Source organism: Agelaius tricolor, unplaced genomic scaffold (assembly GCF_023055355.1).
Source record: "Agelaius tricolor isolate 1412-34295 unplaced genomic scaffold, bAgeTri1.0.p SCAF_103, whole genome shotgun sequence".
In the NCBI taxonomy this organism is placed as follows: domain Eukaryota; kingdom Metazoa; phylum Chordata; class Aves; order Passeriformes; family Icteridae; genus Agelaius; species Agelaius tricolor.
In genome coordinates, this window is record NW_027269363.1 from 81,104 (window position 1) to 96,413 (window position 15,310).

Sequence of the window (15,310 nt, forward strand, 5' to 3'; positions counted from 1 at the left end):
TGTCACAGTCTCACAGCAGTGAGTTCTGCAGCCTTTCATTAACAAGGCACAAAATGGCAAACTATCTCTTGTTACAAGGTCTTTTAAGGCTAAACTTTCCAATTAAGAAATGACACCTCAATTATTTTCACTTTTAACGCAACAACTAATCACTCAAAGTCTGAAATATGGGCTTTTCTGTCCAATTACACAAAACCACCCAAACCCATGGAGAAGAAGGTGAAGAAGGAGGACCAGCCTCCATCCTAAAACCTCCATCTTGCTTTATATCCATTACTATATTCTAAACCCTTAAACTCCAAGTTTCCCACCCTATGATATCACACACTTCTATTCAAACTCCACACCCACAATCCCAGTTCTATCATTCCATTTTGGAAGCTGTCTCCACAGCTTAGGTCAAATGCAGTGTTCTCTCGGGGGTCAGTGCCTGGCAGCACAGAAAGGCTAAAACTCCCAGCATCCAGAATTCTAACACACTATTAATTTCTTTTTTTAATTCAATAATTTGTTCAACTCACAGCCCTGAGCAAATTGTGCTCCAGGTGCAGCTGAGCTGCACCGCTAATGACAGCTGCAACATCTCACGTGAATTGTTTGTGCAAAAAGGATCCACAATGCTGCAAAAGGCTCCAAAATGCTGGTGGACACTGGGCAAACTGGGCTGCTGAGGCTGCAGGCAGTTTTCTGATTTTGCAGGAAGAAGGGAACACTGATTTTTGGATGGGTGAGTAAACGCACAAAGATGTGGTCAAATATAGAAATGAAATCTTAAAGCAGCTCCACAGGGGATTTATTTGCAAGTGCAAATCCTGCAAGGCCAGGGATTGCAAACCTGCCCATTTCCAGACAAAACTGCTGCTACTGCAACCTTTCAGACAGAAACGTTGATGAAATCTGGGACTAAGTGGACCAAACTTCTCCTACATTCTCTGGGAATTCAGGAGGAGAGGGGGTCTCACCAAAACCTGTAACTCAACAGGAGGGACCAGGACCTGCTGATGCCATAACTCATTGTAACAGATGACAGAGCTGTTATTTAAAGTGTTGGCAATATTTAGATGCTGTATTGGCATTAAATCTAATCATAATCATCCACTTAACCACTGTGTCCTACTTCTCCTGCCTGGCCAAGAACCTTCCTTCCACTACTCCCGACTCACACTTGGAATTAAACTCACATGAAAGTTTTAGGAGTTATTTTAAAAGCCAGTTTGCATATAGGACTATTGTTTTAAGGGCATGACATTTTACATTCATTTTACATTTTAATTTTGATGCCTGAATTGCAAAAGCAAAACATTTTGATTTTCTTTCCAGCTTATCACAAGGGCAGCTATCCCACAGCCAAAGGAACTTCACTGTCCACTTCACTTCAGCACTAAGGAGTGAATTCCTCTTTGGTTCTGAGACCCAGGTATTTTCTGAAGAAAAATATGATCTTTAACCCCAAACTTTAAATTGCCACATTCACTGCTGCTACAGGTTATTCTGGCTTTACTTCAATAGAATTTGGGAAACATGGAATGTCATTCCTGGTGGGTTTGTTATTTAGATAAGGTAGACAATTGTTTTGCACAACACTGGCAATTTTTTTATTATTTTGTAAGCTAAACAGAAAAGAAAGTTTAGCCATACCAGGAAATAATTCTACCTGCCTAAAACTGAGCACATTTTTGCTTTTAAACCAATTTTAAGCAATTTATGGTTATATAATGTCACTGAGGAGTTTTTACAGTTGTCTTCTAGTCAAGAGGAAAAAATAGCAATTTTTTAAAAATAGTAACAGGAAAACAAAAAGAAAAACCCAATAGAACTCAAAGTAATTTAAAGTCTTAAAAAGTAACAAGAGTGTATTTGCAAACTTCCTTGCTGAAGTGACAAGAATTGCTGGGTATTGCAAATTTACATTTTTAGGTGTAACACACTCACAATTAAACCCCTGAAAAAGCTCTGAGGGCTGCAGCAATGGGCAGCATTACCTTTCTCATTGTTGCAGCGTGGCCCCCCGTGACTCTGGGGGTTTGCAGCATTCCCAATCTCCTCCTTCCGCCGTGCCTGGGTCACTTGAATGGCTTCCAGGTGCAGCTCCAAGGTCCTGGAGATGTTCTTGTGCAGGGGAGCACCACAAAGCCTCTCCATTCTTCCTATCAGGGCAAGCACCTGGCAGAAAACTCAAGCTATTGTTTCATGTCCTTGCTTGCTGTACAAATGTAACTTTTCTACTTTCAGACTTTGCAGCTACTCTAAGTTCTCTGCTCTTTCTGTAACTGAAGGCTGCTTTCACAGATTTCTGAAAGTCTTATCTTTATTATTTCCCACAATCACTCCCCTCTCAAATTTAGTAAATACCCTCACAAAGATCAAAGAGCAGCAGCACATCCCTTCATGATACAGAAACCTCTCACCACATAAAAGAAAGATGTACTGTCCCAGTGGGGAGCAAAACTAGAAGCAGACCTTTAATAGAGTCCATTCTAAATCTATCCTAGAAAACTAATGACCCTATTTTAATTAATCAATAACCTTTATCAAAGAAAAACCTAAGTACAGTTGAAAATTTAGTAAAATAACAATTGCAAAAAAATCACACCCACAAACAGTCCTGTATGCATTATCCACAAAGAGACTTCTAACCCCTAGAGATCACTTCATAACCTAAAGAAGATCAAGAAAGCAATCAAAAAACATGACACCCCTCCAGCCTAGACTTCTCTTTCTATCAATAACTCCAAGAAGCTAACCTCTGGTTGGCTTCAATTTAAAAGATTATCTTCACAGTTTAAAAGACAACTATTTTCATCAATTTAAAAGACTATTTTCTCAACATAGCACTCCATCCAAAAAACCACCCCAAATTTCACCTTTTCAGTTTACAGAATTCACAGAGTCACGGGGTTGGAAGAGACCTTAAAGACCAGAGAGCCCAACTCCTCAACTAAACCCTGGCACTGAGCTCCACCGATCAGTTCCAACTATCAGAGAACCAGTTCCAACTATCAGCCAAAGAGAACCACTACAAAGCCACCAAACCCAATGAGACTGATGAGTAAACAAACAAATCCCAGCTTTGCTGATGAATAAACAGACAAATCCAGGAGAAGTGCAGGAGTACAGCCCCTGCAGGGATACACGGGTGCGCTCACAGGCCTGGTCGGCAAGCAGGCGATCCACGCACGATGGAACTCAACCACCAGTTCCAACTATCAGCCAAAGAGAACCACTACAAAACCACCAAACCCGCTGAGGCTGATGAGTAAACAAACAAAATCCCAGATTTGCTGATGAATAAACCAAGAAATCCCAGGAGAAGTGCAGGGCTGCAGGCGTACCCGGGCGCGCTGGCGGGCCTGGTCGGCGAGCAGGCGATCCACGCGGGATGGATTCACAGGGAGCCGTGGCACAGGGCTGGGCCTGGGCTGCCCTGGGAAGTGCCTTGCAAGGTCAGCCTCAGCCTGAAAGGGAAATAATTTGTCAGTGTGATGGCTTGAAGTGAGTGCCATGCGCTCAATCTGGCTTCGGGGCTGTTTGGAATTTTCAAGCCGATGAAGAGTGAGGGCCCGATCGGCTTCTGAGGGCGTTGGCAGAAAAATATTCCCAAATATCACAGGATCCCAGAGTGGTTTGGGTTGGAAGGGACCTTAAAGCTCACTTTATTCCGCCCCCTGCCATAAACATCTTCCACTATCCCAGGTTACTCCAAACCCCATCCAACCCAGTCTGGGACATTTCCAGGGATCCAGGGGCAGCCACAGCTCTTCTGGGAACCTGTGCCAGCCCTCAGCACCCTCACAGGGAATAATTCCTTCCTTTTTCCATGAGGAAAATGCTAAACCACTGCTGGTTTAATCCCCAAACTCCCTGGACACGGATTTGCAACAGAATGATTTGGGTTGGGAAAGGACCTGCAACTTCCACTGTCCCAGGGTGCTCCAAGCCCTGTCCAGCCTTGGACACTTCCAGGGATCCAGGGGCAGCCACAGCTGCTCTGGGCACCCTGTGCCAGGGCCTCACCACCACCACAGCAAAAATTTGTTCCCAAATCTAATCTAACCCTGCCCTCTTTTGGTTTGAAGTCATTCCCCTTGACCTAGCACTACATGCCCTTGTCAGAAGTCCCTCTCCAGCTTCCTTGCAGGAATATTTCTCTAATTCAGCTCTCCCTCAGAGTTCAACATCTCTCACTGCTTCTCTCAAATGTCATATATTATGATGATTAAAAAAAAAAAAAAAAAAAAACAACCCAAAAAAACAAAACAAAAAAAAAAAAACAAAAAAAAACCAGGCAATAGCAGCAGCATAAATCACATCTCAAGTGCATCAGGATGAACCCACATTTACCATAAACCAGCTCTTGAACCCAGAAGGTATTTTTTCTTTAACAGAAAATCTTTAAGACAACAGCCAAACCTCCACTGAGAAAGAGTGGCTTAGCCAGGGTCTAACACAGACAGTGACTAAACATCACCAAACCTATTTTTGGGTAGGAAATTCTTACACTTGAGTAAAAAAGACACAGCTAGCAGTAGATTCCTTATCTCATTCCTTCTCCAGGGTACCATGGATGTAAGAGAGAGGGGTCAGGTGCTGCACTCAAGGCTAAGTCCACACTGTGCATATTTGTACAAAAAGTACATGGTGCAGTCCTTCTATTTTTGCTTTACTTATTATTTATTATAGTATTACTTATTATAATTTACTTATTATTATTTAGTCCCTGCCCTGACCTAATATGGATTACAAGAGCTGATTCCACCTGGACTCATCATCTGAGGAGCCTGAAAGGCATCCAGCAAAAAAAAAAAAAAAAAAAAAGGATGGAGAAAAGGTCGTGGATTCATATAATGACACCAAGAAATTAAGAATTACAGTTAATAAGCAATTAACTATGTGCACATTTAATATTGCAGATAATTCCTAACTTGTGGAAATGATTTAAATGTGAGATCCCTAGAAAAGTGGGGTTTATGAAAGGAGACAGGTAAGCTGTGACCCCAAAGCAGCTGTTTCAGAGAGCTGGAAGGGCTGAGTGATTAAACAAGGTAGAGAGAATGAAATCAAATCCCAGGGGGAGTTTCTCTCTCCTTGCAGTCATCCCCTGCTGAGGAATGTGGCTTGGCTGCAGGAGTGGGAGCCAGGCTGTAGCTTGGAGGACTGAGAACAGTTTCTCTCCTGTAACCACAAACCACCCTGAGAAACCCAGAGCAGCTCACTGGGATAAAACTGGAACACTTGGAATGGACCAGAGCAAGGGGTTAATTAAGCCAAAGACAAAAACTACGACTTGGTCTTTGTAAATGACTTAATTATCCCAAATCCTGCCTGAGAACAGGAGACAAACACTGGATCGTGAACCATCCCTTTCTCATTTCCAGAGCATTCCTGGAAGGCCAGAGAGGCAGAGAGGAATCTTGTTTAAAGGCATCCATGAGAGAACACCACAGGAACCTCCATTCACAATTCCAAAAGTCCATCAGCAAGGCCTCACAGCTGATGATGGGAAGAAAAAGGGGTTTTCCAGGTCAAGTCTGCTCAGACACCTTTATCCAGTGACCTGGAGGCTTCTCACACATGGCAGTAGCACTCAGTGCATTATTAGAACCAGGGATTATGGTAAATTTATCTTTTGAGACCTGGCACAGAATTCAGGGATTTAACTCCTCTTGGGAAAGCTCTTCCTGCTTCTTTAGAGCACAGAGTTCTCATTCCCAAGTGCAACACCCTCATTACCAGCGTGATCCTTCCCCTGCCAACAGTTCTGGGAGCGAGACTGAAGCAGGAAAGTGATCATAATAACAAGAGCATAAACTGAAATGCCCTTTGGGAACAAGAAAAATATTGTAGGTTTTCTCTACAGACACACAGAGGGTGCCCAGATTAGTTATTTCATTCTCTTTCTAACAACAGCCATAGATTTACTACAACAAGAAAAAAAAAAACCAAAACAACAGAAGAGGAGAAAGCTGCGACTGTATCATGGACAGTAAAAACCAACCAAAAAAAAAACCAAAAACCCCCAACAAACCAAAGAAGAAACACCATAAAACTTTCTCTCTTAAAACCAGCCAAGTCTTTATCAGGAATCATCACCAGCTGTGCTTTACCTTCTTCCTCTCCTTCTCCAAAGCTCTCCACTGCTCGTAACACTCCTCCAGGCGGACGTGGAGCTCGTTAGCGGGGCCACTGCGGCTCCTGGGAGGCCTGAACTTGTTAAATGGGGCTGGAAAGGCAAAGCAGGGGGCAGGGATTTCCCCAGGGAACAGCTCACTCATGAAGGGACTCAAGGGGTTGAAATCATTGCCGTGAAAAAGATCAGCGAGGTCCGAGAATGGAAACGGCGGCGGAGGGAAACTGAAAGCGTTTGCTGATGGAAACAGCTGGTGATTAAATGGAGGGAAGCTGGGATTTTGTTTCAAATCAGACATGAATGGGAAGGAGGGAAGCAGAGAAGGATTGATGAAGTCTGACAAGCTGCCACCACCCTGCTCGTGCTTTTTCGGAAACGCGTTGAAGGGACGGCGGTTTGGGGCCGTAGATCCCAAATGAGGGATCCAGTTCCTTCTACCTCTTCTGTCATCTTTGCTGCCACTTTCCTGGCTCTGCCTCTTTGGGAACCTGTGGTGTTTCTCAGCAGGGTCTTCACCTGCAGGTTTCTGCTGCCCGAGCCAGTCGGGTGAAAATCGAACGGGGAATTTGCGGCGCCGCCCATCCTTGTTGACCCCGGCATCCTCCTGGGACCTTCCAATGTGCCTCATCTGCTTCTGGCCCTCTGAGATGAAATGAGGAACCCCCAAGTGACTGGAAACTCCATTTGATGTCCGTAACCTCCCATCTTTCCTGGGAGGGAGGGTGGGAAGGAGCTGGGAGTAGAAGGAGGGCTGTGGGAAAGGCTGGTGGGTGGGAGAGCCCCCAGACATGGTGGAAACCCCTGATGAGGACTGGGGGCTCGTTGCCATTTGTTTTCCATATGGAATTTCAGAGGCAGCTGCCAGACTGCTCCCATCCAGCCATGCACACCCCTGGTATGAGGAGTAATTCCCATTTTGCACAGTGTTTTTCACAGATAAATCATATTCAGCTGCTTGAGGAGAGCTTTCCTTAGGGCCCATATTCACTTTACACTCATTATTATTATTATTAAAAGCTTCCCCCAAAGTAAAGCCACAATGGCCATTTTGCACATGGCTTTCCTGGGGTTTTCTGCCTGTTCCCCCAGAAAAGGTGTTTTCCTTTGGGGGTGGGTTGAAAAAATGAAGGGATGGATGGACAGGTGACTGCAGTTTGTGAGCAGCTGGGAAATTCTCATATCTCTTACGGAACAGGTGGCTGTCCTGGGGTACTTTATCCCAAGAGTTATCACCAGGCTGATTGGAAAGATCAGGGGAATACTTAGTTTGTCCTTGAGCATAATTTTTCAGAGCTTTTCCTCTTTTCCAAAACTCCTTCTGGGCACCGGGGCTTTCTTTCATCTTGTTCCGAGCGGAAAAAGGGCTAAAACTGGACCCACATTTTTCATAATCTCCATTTAACCTCCTGTGCTCATAATGCTGGTTCCAGCCCCCATGTGGGAAGGAAAACCCTTCCTGGGGAGCTGTGGTGCTGCTCTGCAAGGAGGAATTGTCAGGGTTCCTCAGGGAACTGCTGGGATGAGCACGGGGAGAGAACCAAGACTCGAGGAGCTGAAGGTCCCCCAAACCTCTGTGCAGCATCTCCACCTCAGGAGGCTCCTGCAGGGCTTCCTGGTGGCAGCTGGAGCCCAGCAGGTTGGGAAAATCCTTGGGTGGGACCCAGTGCTGAGCTGGCAGCCCTGGGAACTCTCCATTGCTGCCCAGGTCAGGTGCCCACACAGGGGGGAACAAACTTGATAGAGAATTCCTGGAACAGAGTTAAACCAGCCTCCCGTCAGGATGGAAAACATTTCTTTCTTTAGAATAATTCACACATCATGTGTTATATTATTGACCAGCCATGCACAGCCCTCCCCAGAAATAGGAGGAATATTCTCAACTGCAGCTGAGCAAGTGCTCTGTGAAATCTCATCACCCACACTGTTTATGCTGCATGTTCAGAAATGCAGACTTTATTTGGATTTATTAAATATCTCAGATTCCACTGCATTCAGTCAACTCCCTACTGGTTAAAATTAATTATCATCTTTTTTTTCCCCCTCCTCAAATGCTGTAAAGCTGATGGAAAAGTTTTTTAAAATTGCATTTTTAACAGTTCAGTATTGTTGCTTTGTTTTTTTTTTTTTTACTGGCAAATGAAGTAAATGAACAGAGTGGAAGTAAATGAGCTTCCACATTTTAAGGGGATTTCAAAGGCTGTCATAACTCAAATAATTAAAAATATGTATCATATCTGTGTGACAGTGGGCATAAAAACCAGCAGAAAAATAATCAGAACCCTCAGAACAAACTCACCAATCTGTAGCTGGCTCTGGCTTGTTTGGCTCCTCTAAAATGCTCGACACCAACCCAAACACATCAGGGCCATTGCCAGAGTAAGAAAGGTTTATTGGTGCCCTGAAAAAAAAACCAAAAAAGATTAAAGTAGAAGTTTTAAATAAGTAAAACTTAAGTTTTCTCCTAAACAAAACAGACAAAAAGAAGCTCAAACCTTTATTTCAGCAGCATTTTTTAGTCGTTCTGAATTTAACGTATCCTCAGCATCCCTCTATAGAAATCCCTTCCTGCATTTGTGAATTCTAGAGCCCAAGTGAAGTAGAATTATTTTCCTTCTTGTTTCACCAGAGACTTTCCAAGCAGCAAAAATTTTCCTTTCTTTCCAGGAAAAAAACCTGTTTCATGGACATTCCTTCAAACCCTGACTGTATTGTTTAGAGCATAAATAGAATCACTATTCTCAAAGTCTGGAGCACTCTACCTACTGCCAAATAATTCAAAACCTATTATGTTAATCTCAAAAAAAATTATATATAAGTTATATATATTTAAATTGAACCACTTTTCAATCCCCTTTGGACAGGTCAAAATTTTACTAAATATTTCTGGTAAGCACCCAAGGTTTCCAACCATTTTTAAACAAACCCAACTTTTTACTCCAGGTGCAAGATTAGATTTTTATGGAGTTTTTTGTAATGACTCCTGACTCTTCCTCACAAATGAATTCCAAAGCTCTCCTTCCCTCCATCCTCATCATTTTGCTCCAAGAAACTTCCCCTTCCTCCTCACCTTTCAGGGTCCCTGAACATCTCTGAGATTTCCTGGTCCCACCTTACCCAAACCCCCTTGGCTGCCACACAATTGCTCCCTGACTTTGCTGTTTAACAGAAACCATAAAATGTGGGACAAACTCATAAAAAAAAAAATCACATTTTTAATCTCTTGCCACTGTGAAAATCAGTGAAAAATCACACTCTGCTGGCTTTTCAGATCTCACCACAGTTTCACCTCTAACTCAGTCCCTGATTTACCCCATGGCTGCTCAGTTTCCTCTCTAAGGAACCTGAATTTAATTTAGGATGCAGAGAATGGCAAAGGCTCTTGAAAACGTTTTGTGAATGCAGAACTGATATTTGATAAGCACATCTTTTCTGTGTCTTGGTCAAATAGCAAAGTTTTTTCTTTCCTTTTTTTTTTAAGAAGATCTCAAAGAATTTTGAATATCCACAGGCTCTGAATGGGTGTAGACATGGATTAACGCTAATTCCCTAATTTCTTTGTTTTTAAAGCTACCTTGCAATAATCTAAAGGCTGCTTTAAGAAAATACTGTATATTTTAATTGGCAAGTTGCCACTCCTTGCTTAAATTAACTCTCACACTGACACCAAAGCTGTGTAATCTTTTATTAAAAAATAAATATCACTCTGACACTTCTCACTGAAAACCAGCAAAAAAATTAAGGTTTTTTGCAACCCATTACCTTATTTAACTGCTACCTTTCAGCACCTTGTGAGCCAGTATACTCCATTTTTTCCCAACCTCAGATTTTGCCTTTCTTATTAAGCAAATGATACAAAAAAAAGCAGTAAGGTATTAAAAATGCTCATTAAAAGAGCATTTTCTCATCAGAAGCTGCTGTGTCAGTCTCTATCACCCAATCAAAAAGTCTCTATCACCCTCCAAAAAAGGCAATATTCTGTCACTGGGCTTTAGGATGGAAAAAGAAAACCCCACACACCTTTTTTTCCACAACCTCAGTAATAACCACCAGAGAGCAAAGAAAATCTGCTGAGTTTCCAGAGATGCCTGAAACTCTCCCCAAAAAATATCCCGAATCTCCACCCCAGTCGCTAACTTTGAAAGCTGATCCTCTCTAATATCATCCCAATCATTATGAAGCTGTGAACCAGCATTGGCCTTTCAAGCTAAAGAAAGAGGGAACCCCCCCTCCTTAATGATCTGCCTCAATTAAACCCCAGCCCCTGATTTGTTCCCATGCTCACTTCATGGCTCTCTCTTGAATCATCCAACCCAAACTCCTGTTGTTTATATCAATAAATCCCCCTCTAACAAACCACCCATGGCTCCAAGCACTGCCCCTGAACCTGACCATGAACTTCAGCCTCTTTGACCAATTTTCAAGCCCATCCTTCCTAGGAATCCCACAAATCCTCATCTCAATAACATCCACAGCCCCCTCCTACTACCATCTCTGGGTAACCAGTGAATCCCAAACCCACTCTCAACCCTCCAGCTATGGTTTGTTCAATTAGTTACAAAACAACTAATAATACCTCTAGACAAAAAAAAGGACACAAATGGGCCCTGATTTTAATAAAAGAATAATAAAAGAAGATAAAAAAAGAATAATAAACAGAATAAAGACTAATAAATAGAAAGATAATAAAGAATAATAAAAAGAAGATAATAAAAGAATCCCAGTGACCCAGCAGCCCCAAGGCCCCAGCAGGGATGCTGATACCTTTTTTTAGGGCACTCCTGGAAGGCAGTTTGGGGTCCAAAATCCTCAGCACATCCCAGCCAGTCCCTGCACAGCTGGGAGGGCTCTGGGGGCGTGGGGGGACTGGGGACTGCTCCCAGGAATGGGGAGAACAACTGGGTGTCCATGGTGTGCCTCCTGCTATTCACCTGCATGGAACAGAAAAAATAAAGTTATTTAATACTAGATTTTCATCTAATGAGCAGGAAAGGCAGCAAAGCAAAGCTTTGCTTTTGTTTCCTGAAATAAATGATTTTTCAGCACTGTGTAATGTAACCACAACAAAAGGATCAAGTTTAAATCATGTTTCTTTCCTCCCTTGCTTAAACTAACCCAAATCTGTCTTCCAAAAATAAATATGCAAATATCAGAGTTGACTTACTGCACAGCAATAGGAATTCTCCACAGGTTTCACATTTTAGGTGTTGGTGTGGCACCTTCACAGCTCTATGGGAATGCACCTGTGCCAGGCAAACACATCCCCTCTGGAAAACAAGAGCCATCATCCCTGTTACACCCCAAAAACCACAAAATATTCCAATGGAGAAGGGAGGGGCATCTGGGAACTCCAGGGAGCAAAATGTGGGTAAAGAAAAGTAACCCAGTACTGCTGCAGAAAGGAATATTACAAATAAATTATTTGTTCCCATGTTATTTATGCCAAGAAAGACTGGAACAGATGATATTTGAGGCCTCTTCCAACCTGGAATTCTCTGAATTTAATTTGCTATTAATCCTTTGCCTACTGAGAGCTGTCCCAGACTCAGATCTCCATTCCTGGAGAATTTCTGAAAAGGTTGGACAGAAATATTCTCTGGTCATGTGTGTTCCTACCAAGAGCAGGGCAGAACAACCCTGCACTGAACGTTCTTAAACAAATAAATAAAAAAATAAAAAGTCTACACTGAGAGTTTATCACTTGTTACAAACTGATTTTGCACACCCAAACCAATCCCTATTAAATAACAGAATTAGAAGCACCAGGACCCCATGGAGGCCACTGAAATACCCTGTAAAACTCCATATAAGCATTATAGAACATATGAACAGTCTGGCAGTATTTATTTAACCAAATATTAGGTTCAATAAATACTAATATTAGGCCAAAATCCCACAAGAATTTAGCAGCAAACCCACAGCCCCTGGTCCTGTTTGGGGCTACCAGGAAGCAGCAGACACAGAGAAATTCCTGCTCCTTGGCCAGAGAATAAAATACTTGTGCACAGATTAAAAATAGGGTCTGTAACAAATGGATTTATGCTTTATTTCCAGAGCCATCCATCACTGCTGATGGGAGTTGTGTCTAAAGCCCAGGAGAAGAGGGACTTCATGTACCCTAGATAAGGCTCAGTGCTTCCAGAACACTGGAGCCTGTCCTTCCCCCCAGGCAAACACTAAATTCTCCTTTGGGGTTTACATAGCAACCACTAACAAGTTGCAGGGAAAAAAAAAAAAAGGGGGATGGAAACTCAGAATTAAAAAGCAATTCTTTAAATTAATTAAATTTAAACTCAGAAATTCAGAGTTAAAAAGCAATTAATTAAATGATGCCTTTAAAAAAAAAGAGGGGGGGAAAAATCAAATTATTTAGTTTATTCCCCTGCAAATCCCAGGAAAGCCACTGGTCTTAATAAATTACCTTCAAAAACAACAATAAAAAACTACATCTAAAGCCCAGACAGGTCTTTTGGACTATATTTTTTCATTCAAACAGTGAAGGAACAGGCAAAAAAAAAACTATTTACCAAAACCATTCACTATTTCCAAAAGCCTCTTTGGACTTAAATTCTCTTCCAAAGTTTTTTTTTGAGAAGAAACACATGAGCACAATTTCATAAGTAAAATGTTAATATTTCAGGTATAAATATATCCAAAATTAAACAGCATCAAAGCTATTAGATATTGATATTGCTGTGGTTATCTGTGACATGAAAAAAGGAGAGATTTAGGTCAGACATTAAGAGAAAGTTGTTCCCTGTCAGGGTGGGGAGGCCCTGGCAGAGATTCCAGGAGCAGCTGTGGCTGCCATATCCCTGGAAGTGCCCAAGGCCAGGCTGGAGCAACCTGGGATAGTGGAAGGGGGATAATGAGATGATTTTTAAGGTCCCTTCCAACCCAAACCATTCTGGGATTCTGGGATCTGCAAGATCAGTGGAAGATGTGTCTGAGACATTTTCCACACAGAGGATCCCAGAAAGGCAGCTGGAAACACAGACCTGCACCTTGTGAAAATCCTCTCCCAGCCAGGATTCCACAGCAGGACACTGGCTGGAGCCCTGGCTGCTGAGAATTTCAGATTTCTGTGCTGCCAGGCACTGACCCCCAAGAGAACACTGCACTGACCTGAGGCTGTGGAGAAGCTTCCAGAATGGAATGACAGAACTGGGATTGTGGGTGTGGAGTTTGGATAGAAGTGTGTGAGATCACAGGGTGGGAAACTCAGAGTTTAAGGGTTTAGAATACAGGAATGGATATAAAGCAAGATGGAGGTTTTGGGGTGGAGGCTGCTCCTTCTTCTTCGCCTTCTCCATGGGTTTGGGTGGTTTTGTGTAATTGGATAAAAAAGTCCCCATTGCAGCCATGGGTGGTTGGTTATTGGGTTAAAAGTGAAAATAATTTCAGTGTCATTTGTTAATTGGACAGTTGATCCTTCAAAGGCCTTGCAGAGAGAGAGAGATGGGCTCCATTTTTAGTTTGTTGGAGTGAAGTGCTGCAGAACTCAGGGTTTGTGAGAGTGTGACAGAGATAAGAACTGATAAACATCTGAGTGCCAACAAGAAATTCCATCTCACACATTTAATCCTGACCCTGGCAGAAAAGAAGCAGAAGAATTGACAGACACTCCCATGTTGCTCCTCATCACTGGAAGGGTTTTGCTCCCAGAGATGTCCAGCAAAGCCCTGGAAGCAGTTCCAGACTTGTGGCTGTCATTCCAAGATGCCAGGAGCTGCTGGCAGAGCATGGGAAGCCCATTGGGCAGCCTGGAAGGAGTTTTAGGATTTTCATGGAAATCCTAAATAATGCCAGGTTTAATCACATCTGGGGGACTGGAACAGAATGATTTGGGTTGGGAATGGACCTGCAAGTTCCACTGTCCCAGGTGCTCCAAGCCCCATCCAGCCTGGCCTTGGGCACTGCCAGGGACCCAGGGGCAGCCCCAGCTGCTCTGGGAATCTGCACCAGGGTCTCATCACCCTTTAGGAAGGATTTCCTCCTCTTTAGAGGTGAGAAGAGCTTCTGGCTCATATCAGATTAAGAGTTCTCTGAGAAAACATTTTATAAGCTGAAAAATACCATAACCACAGCTAAATATTGCTTTGTTTTACAATCAGAAGTAACTGCTTTCACTGACATGAAACCCACCTGACAGAGCTCTTGATTTTCCAAAAAAGCATCAGAATTAGCCAAAAGCCTTTTTAGAATCAGTGATCCTAAAGCTGCAGGATCTCCCTGCCCCAGAGCACTGCAAGAACATCCCTGCTAACAACAGTAAACAGCAGCACTGCAGCATTATCACATCCACACTGAGGGGATTCTGCTCCCATTCCTTGGCAGGGGAGCTATTTCCTGTTTATTCCTTGGGTTTTCTTTCTTGGCAGGATGAAGCAAGCACAAAAGCACTGTTTTGTGGCTTTTTGAAGATTTTTAATAACTCCCACCTATGGATATCTTAATCTGTAGCACATTGGGACTGCCTGACTCATTCAGGGTGCACTGCCAGGGATTCTCTGGGTAAAAAAAATAAAGTAAAAAAAAAAAACCAAAACACAACAAAGCAGAGATCTCTAAATTGCTTGTTTGGATTTCCCAGGAAATGAACCAGCAGAAGTAAACAAACAAAAGGGATAGGAAAAAAAAAAACAAATTCAGGGGAGAAAATAGGTCAGTTATTCAGACCTCTTAATATCAGGGATAAAACTATAAAAATAGCAGATTACTGAAGACTTCCCTCTAAATCCTGAACTCTCATCATCAAAAAGATTTGTCACAGCAGCAAAAGGAAAGGTTCCTTTTCAGCAGCCAAAGAATCAAATCACTTTTTTTTCTGAGGAAAAGGAGCCAAGTCTGCCAGACCCCTCTTAGCTGGGTCAAAAGCACATTTTTAAGGAGGGGGAATAAGGGGGGTGTGTGTGTGGGAATAAAGGTAAATAAAATATAAATAATAATAAATAAATTAATACATCTATGAGGTGTTTGTTCAATACATGGGTTCTGCTGCCCAATTACAATTAAGAATATTCACAGGCTCACAGGCCATTTGGTTACTTTGTTTTAACACAAGCATCTGAATACTCATTTCATACCAATAAAGATTTTTGAGGAGTTTTTTTTGTTTGTTTCGGGTTGGTTTTTTTTTTGTTTTGTTTTTTTGGGTCCATGGTAACTTCCAGCCATTGCTCTTCA

At 42.6% G+C, this 15,310-nt stretch overlaps 1 protein-coding gene across 3 annotated transcripts in view; it reads right to left on the reverse strand.

Annotated features, from left to right (window-relative positions):
* LOC139586106 (meiosis-specific coiled-coil domain-containing protein MEIOC-like) overlaps positions 1-15,310 on the reverse strand; it is a 29,303-nt gene that overhangs the window by 7,624 nt on the left and 6,369 nt on the right. For 2 of the 3 annotated variants that reach the window (XM_071419264.1, XM_071419265.1), the window contains 6 exons: positions 11,289-11,391; positions 10,889-11,055; positions 8,424-8,525; positions 6,105-7,875; positions 3,333-3,455; positions 1,983-2,163 (listed from right to left, as the gene is read on the reverse strand). In XM_071419264.1, the coding sequence (XP_071275365.1) occupies positions 1,983-2,163; positions 3,333-3,455; positions 6,105-7,875; positions 8,424-8,525; positions 10,889-11,034 (2,323 nt within the window). In that variant the 5' untranslated portion in view covers positions 11,035-11,055; positions 11,289-11,391. The remainder of the gene's footprint in view (positions 1-1,982; positions 2,164-3,332; positions 3,456-6,104; positions 7,876-8,423; positions 8,526-10,888; positions 11,056-11,288; positions 11,392-15,310) is intronic. The other variant, XM_071419266.1, reaches the window with a different exon arrangement.